This window comes from Nanorana parkeri, unplaced genomic scaffold (genome assembly GCF_000935625.1).
Source record: "Nanorana parkeri isolate BGI_ZX_2015 unplaced genomic scaffold, ASM93562v1 scaffold1, whole genome shotgun sequence".
Classification (NCBI taxonomy): domain Eukaryota; kingdom Metazoa; phylum Chordata; class Amphibia; order Anura; family Dicroglossidae; genus Nanorana; species Nanorana parkeri.
In genome coordinates this window covers 4,041,073-4,045,848 of record NW_017306269.1, presented here as the reverse complement: position 1 = coordinate 4,045,848, position 4,776 = coordinate 4,041,073, and the positions used below count along the sequence as shown (strand labels likewise).

Here is a 4,776-nt window from a genome sequence, read left to right as displayed (position 1 = left end):
CCATTTTATTTAGATGTATTGCAGTGACAGGCTGCAGAGGATCCCTACACAAATAAATAAGTTGCATCCCTCTTTGATGCTCATTATTGTTGCTCAAAGTGTGTGTATTGGTGCCACTAACTTTTCACCCAATGTGTCCTGATTGGTCACAACAGTGTTCCCGTTGACTAGTGGGGTAGCTGGTGAAAAAGACTCCATGGGGGATGGGCTTATTAGCTCTCCCATCTGCAATGTTGAAGCACTGATTTGGAGTGCACACAAGAGGCTTTTCTGGTTAACAATGGTAGGCACCAGAATGTACCTTCTCTTAGGACACTTCAAAAGTCTACAGAGGCTGATAGATTCACTTGAATCTTAATCTAGATCACACACATGTAGCAAAATGTACACATTATATGAGCAAGACAATATCTGTATGTTATCAATTAATATCATTAGGAAACAAAAGAGATCATTTTTGTTGCCAATACTCTTTTGGACATACAGTATAGGGTACTAGCAATGGACACCAATGTTATAACTTGTAATACAAATTATCCAATTGACATTACTGAAAGTAGAGCATATATATTCATCCAAGACCAGTGACATCATAGAGAATGCTTCCTATCTATTTCCTACAGACCAGTGACCTCAAATCTTTATGACATTTTTGAGAAAGCAGCACATCTATTCTTTACGAAATCATTGAGAAAGCAGCATATCCATTCTTAATAACATCACTGAGAACACAGTATATCCATTCTTAATAACATCACTGAGAACACAGTATATCCATTCTTAATAACATCACTGAGAACACAGCATTTCCATTCTTCATGATATTACTGAGAACACAGCATATCCATTCTTAATAACATCACTGAGAACACAGTATATCCATTCTTAATAACATCACTGAGAACACAGCATTTCCATTCTTCATGATATTACTGAGAACACAGCATATCCATTCTTAATAGCATCACTAAGAACACAGCATACCCATTCCTTAATAACATCACTGAGAACACAGCATTTCCATTCTTCATGATATTACTGAGAACATAGCATATCTATGTATCTCATCACTGAGGATGCAGCCCACCATTTCCTATACATTGGTGACATCACTGAGAATACAGCTGGTCATAAAATAGGGACCAGGGCTTTCTTGCAGAATGAAACTCATCCGAGACGAGTAGTCAACCAATGTTTTAATGACAGTGACATTCCTGGGGAGGCAGCCCTTCATGAGACACAGGTGACATCACGTCACCTCAACTTTTAAGAAAATCCCATCGCACCCCCAACCGATATCTCCAAAGTGGTTATCTTAGATGCTGTAGTGACAAGCGGATGGTGCTGCATACAAAATAAATCAAAGAATGGAGTCATCAGCACACCAGTGTCCACCATATCAATCCGTCCATTAATGACGTCAGATATTCATGGCATCACAATGAAATGCAACGCACATCAATGCTCATCACATTATTTGCCTGATAAAGGAACCTTGCAAACGCAAAGCTTTGTTTCTTTGTGATGCCATGAATATCTGACTTCAATAAAGAACGTATTGATATGGTGGATACTGGTGTGCTGGTGCATTCTTTCATAACTTCACCTCCTTCACAAGGACAATAGGAACCAACATGCAGCAAAGAATATGCATATCCTTGCAGTTCAGTCTGTAGAAATCAATGACAGGCAGACAGGCTCCACAACTGTCTGTGTTTGTTTGCATTCATCTGCACATTCAGCGGTTACATGCAGTTCAGAACAGAAGAGTGACCCTGGACAAAGACAGTTTGCATCCAGGGTCACTCATCTGTCCCCAACTGCATGTAACCGCTGGATGTGCGAATACATGCAAATAACAGTGGACAGCTCCTGAGCCTGTCATTGATTTTTAGTCTGAGCAGCCGCAGCTGTCCACAACCCCCTGTGATCCCAGCCACAGGAATACGCTGATTCTTGTCATATGTTGGCCCTAATCACCTGTGTGAATGAGTCAGGACAAAACTACAAATCTGGCATAGAAAAGTAGCATCAATGACAATTCACTCGATCCATTATTAGGGACGAAAAAGTATATTTTCTGTCACATCACTGAGAACGCAGCCAACATTCACTATAAACCGGTGGCATTATAAGGAATGCACCCTCTCATGCACTAGAAACCAATGAGATCACTGAGGGCTCGTTCACACCATGTGTGTGCATATTGTGTAGTTGCTCTGTTTTGTATTGCATGTTTTTTTAAATGTATGCTATTACCAGTGTAGTGCAATGTGTTACAGGGCAATGGAATTCTGTGCTCAAAAATGCAACATGTCCTATTTTTTTCCATTGGTGTGAACTAAAAGGATAGGAGATAAGGCAAAAGCATGTGTTCTTGTGCTGGCACTGCTGTTGGTGTGAATGAGCCCTAAGAATTCACCCCATGCATTCAGTAGACAGTGACATCCTTGACATGGCAGATGATGTACATGTAAACTGCATATATATTGATCATTAATAGGAAAAATTAGCAAATCTGGCATACTGAAAATTCACTCCATCCAATTACTAGAGACCTATGACATAATTGAGAATGTAGTCAATCAATGCTCTAATGACCAGTGACATCCCTGGCAAGGTAGCCCATCACAAGACATACGGTAGGTGGCATTACTAAGAATACAGCCTCACTCGAAACAAAAGAATTCATCCCATCCATTCACAAGAGAACAGTGATATCACTGACATTACAATTACATAACAAACTCTGTTATGTACAGAAAAAAATTGCAAATCTTCTTCCATTACAAACTAGCATCAGTTCATGTGCTTAGACAATGCTTACTCATCAGCTGCCACATTCCAGAAATGGATTGAAAGAGCCCATACTCCCATTAAAATCATCTGCAGCAATATTATTATTTACTCACATCCAATCATCATCATGGCCACAGCAAAGATCTTCTCTCCATCAGTTGTCGGTGCAATATTTCCAAAGCCAACACTAGTGAGGCTGGTCATTGTAAAGTACAGTGAGGAGATGTAGACAGAATTCTTGCTTGGTCCACCTTCCCACTTCCCAGAACCTGTAACATTAAACCTGTAGGGGGATCCAATGGTCATTCCCAATTGAGACAGCCAGCTCTCATTCCTAATGGTGTTTGTGTCCTCGTTGATGACTTCATAATCGCCAATGCTGTACCAGATACAAGCCAACCAATGGGCAGCCAAGCCGAACACACAGACCAGAAGGACCAAGACTGCAGCTCCATACTCGATGTAGTGATCCAGTTTTCGCGCCACACGTCCCAGCCGTAAAAGCCTCACCACTTTCAAGGAACTGAAAAGGCTGCTGATACCCTGGAAATGTACAAAACAGTCAAATTAACACATTTAACTTGCAGATATCTGATTTTATACCGTGTGGCTTTATTTGTTGTCAAATACTGTGTTTAGTAGAGTGACCAGTGGCTCAGTAGATAATATGGAACAGCTGAGAAACAGTGGTCTTTATGATACACCTATACTAGATAAGGCTCCCTTGGAGTTACAGACATGTTTAAAGGGTCAGCCCACCCAAACATAATATTTTAGTTACAGGTAGAGCCTAGCTGACTGAGACAGCCTCTGGCTTCTTATATGCCTTGGACACTCCAACAGTGAGCTCTCCATGCCATGATTCCTAAATTTGTTTCTGTCCCCGAGAGAGTTTTGGATGTCCACCTTTGTGTGTTCCAGCTCCTCCTGTTACATTCTCTATGATATAAAATAGGTACAAAATCAAGCAGGGTGACAGTTGCGTTTCGGTGCACACGGTAACGTGCGTCAATTCACATGATATTCTACATTGCATAAGGTTGTCTATTTAGTTGATAACTGTCCACCCTGTATAGAGTATTGAACATATATCACATGCACAGATCATGTCAAAAACTCTAACTGCTATTTTTAAGCGGGGAACCACAAATGTGAATCGAGCTTTAAACATTTGGTAGATGCCACATTTGAAATTCTGCATATCCCTACCTTACACAGCGCTGTTCAAATTTTACTTTACACAGCATTGTGACTGATCTGTTAAATCTTTTGCATTCCCTCTTTTTGAGGTCAGTAGACTTCAAAGTAGATTTTTCTTCTCTCCAGAGATTAATTATCGAATATTTGATACATATATTTTATGTGAATTGTGTTTGCAGGGATCCCAGCTGATATAAATGCTGAATATTCTATACATTTATCATAATTGTAACTTTAATATTTTAAGCATAATCTGAGCTATGTGGGCCTTCAGTCAGAGAAAGACCTTTTTCATGTATGTTTTTATTTGAATGGTGGCATACTACAAACCTATTTGATCAACACATAGAAATATGGTTTATTTTAATATGACTTAGGACAGTATAAAGATATCGTGAAGCTTATATATAAATGGGTTAATAATAAATGTATGTTTCTCTTTGTTTTCTATGCCTTTCCTAAAGGGTTCCCCTAATTTACCATGAGATTTGAGCCTGCAAGAACTAAGATAATTTAAGTTACTAACTATTCTAACCTATACTCCATTTGAAACTCTTAGAAAAAAAAGTTCTGCCGAGGAGGAGACACCCCAGGATCATAAATTCTAACTTTCTGAGATGAGAAAAAAAGACACCCTATAGTACAAAATATATAAGGCCAGGAGACACCTCCAGTGACGGGGATCACAAAAAAATGGATACGCAAACATAATACTTTTGATATATATATATATATATACATACACACACACACACACACACACACACTGTATATAGT

General features: G+C 39.3%; 1 protein-coding gene across 1 annotated transcript in view; it reads right to left on the bottom strand.

Moving 5' to 3' along the window:
- KCNH1 (potassium voltage-gated channel subfamily H member 1) overlaps positions 1 to 4,776 on the bottom strand; it is a 253,988-nt gene that overhangs the window by 181,121 nt on the left and 68,091 nt on the right. Inside the window, exon 7 of the mRNA XM_018552733.1 lies at positions 2,913 to 3,342. Coding sequence (XP_018408235.1) covers positions 2,913 to 3,342 — 430 coding nt within the window. The remainder of the gene's footprint in view (positions 1 to 2,912; positions 3,343 to 4,776) is intronic.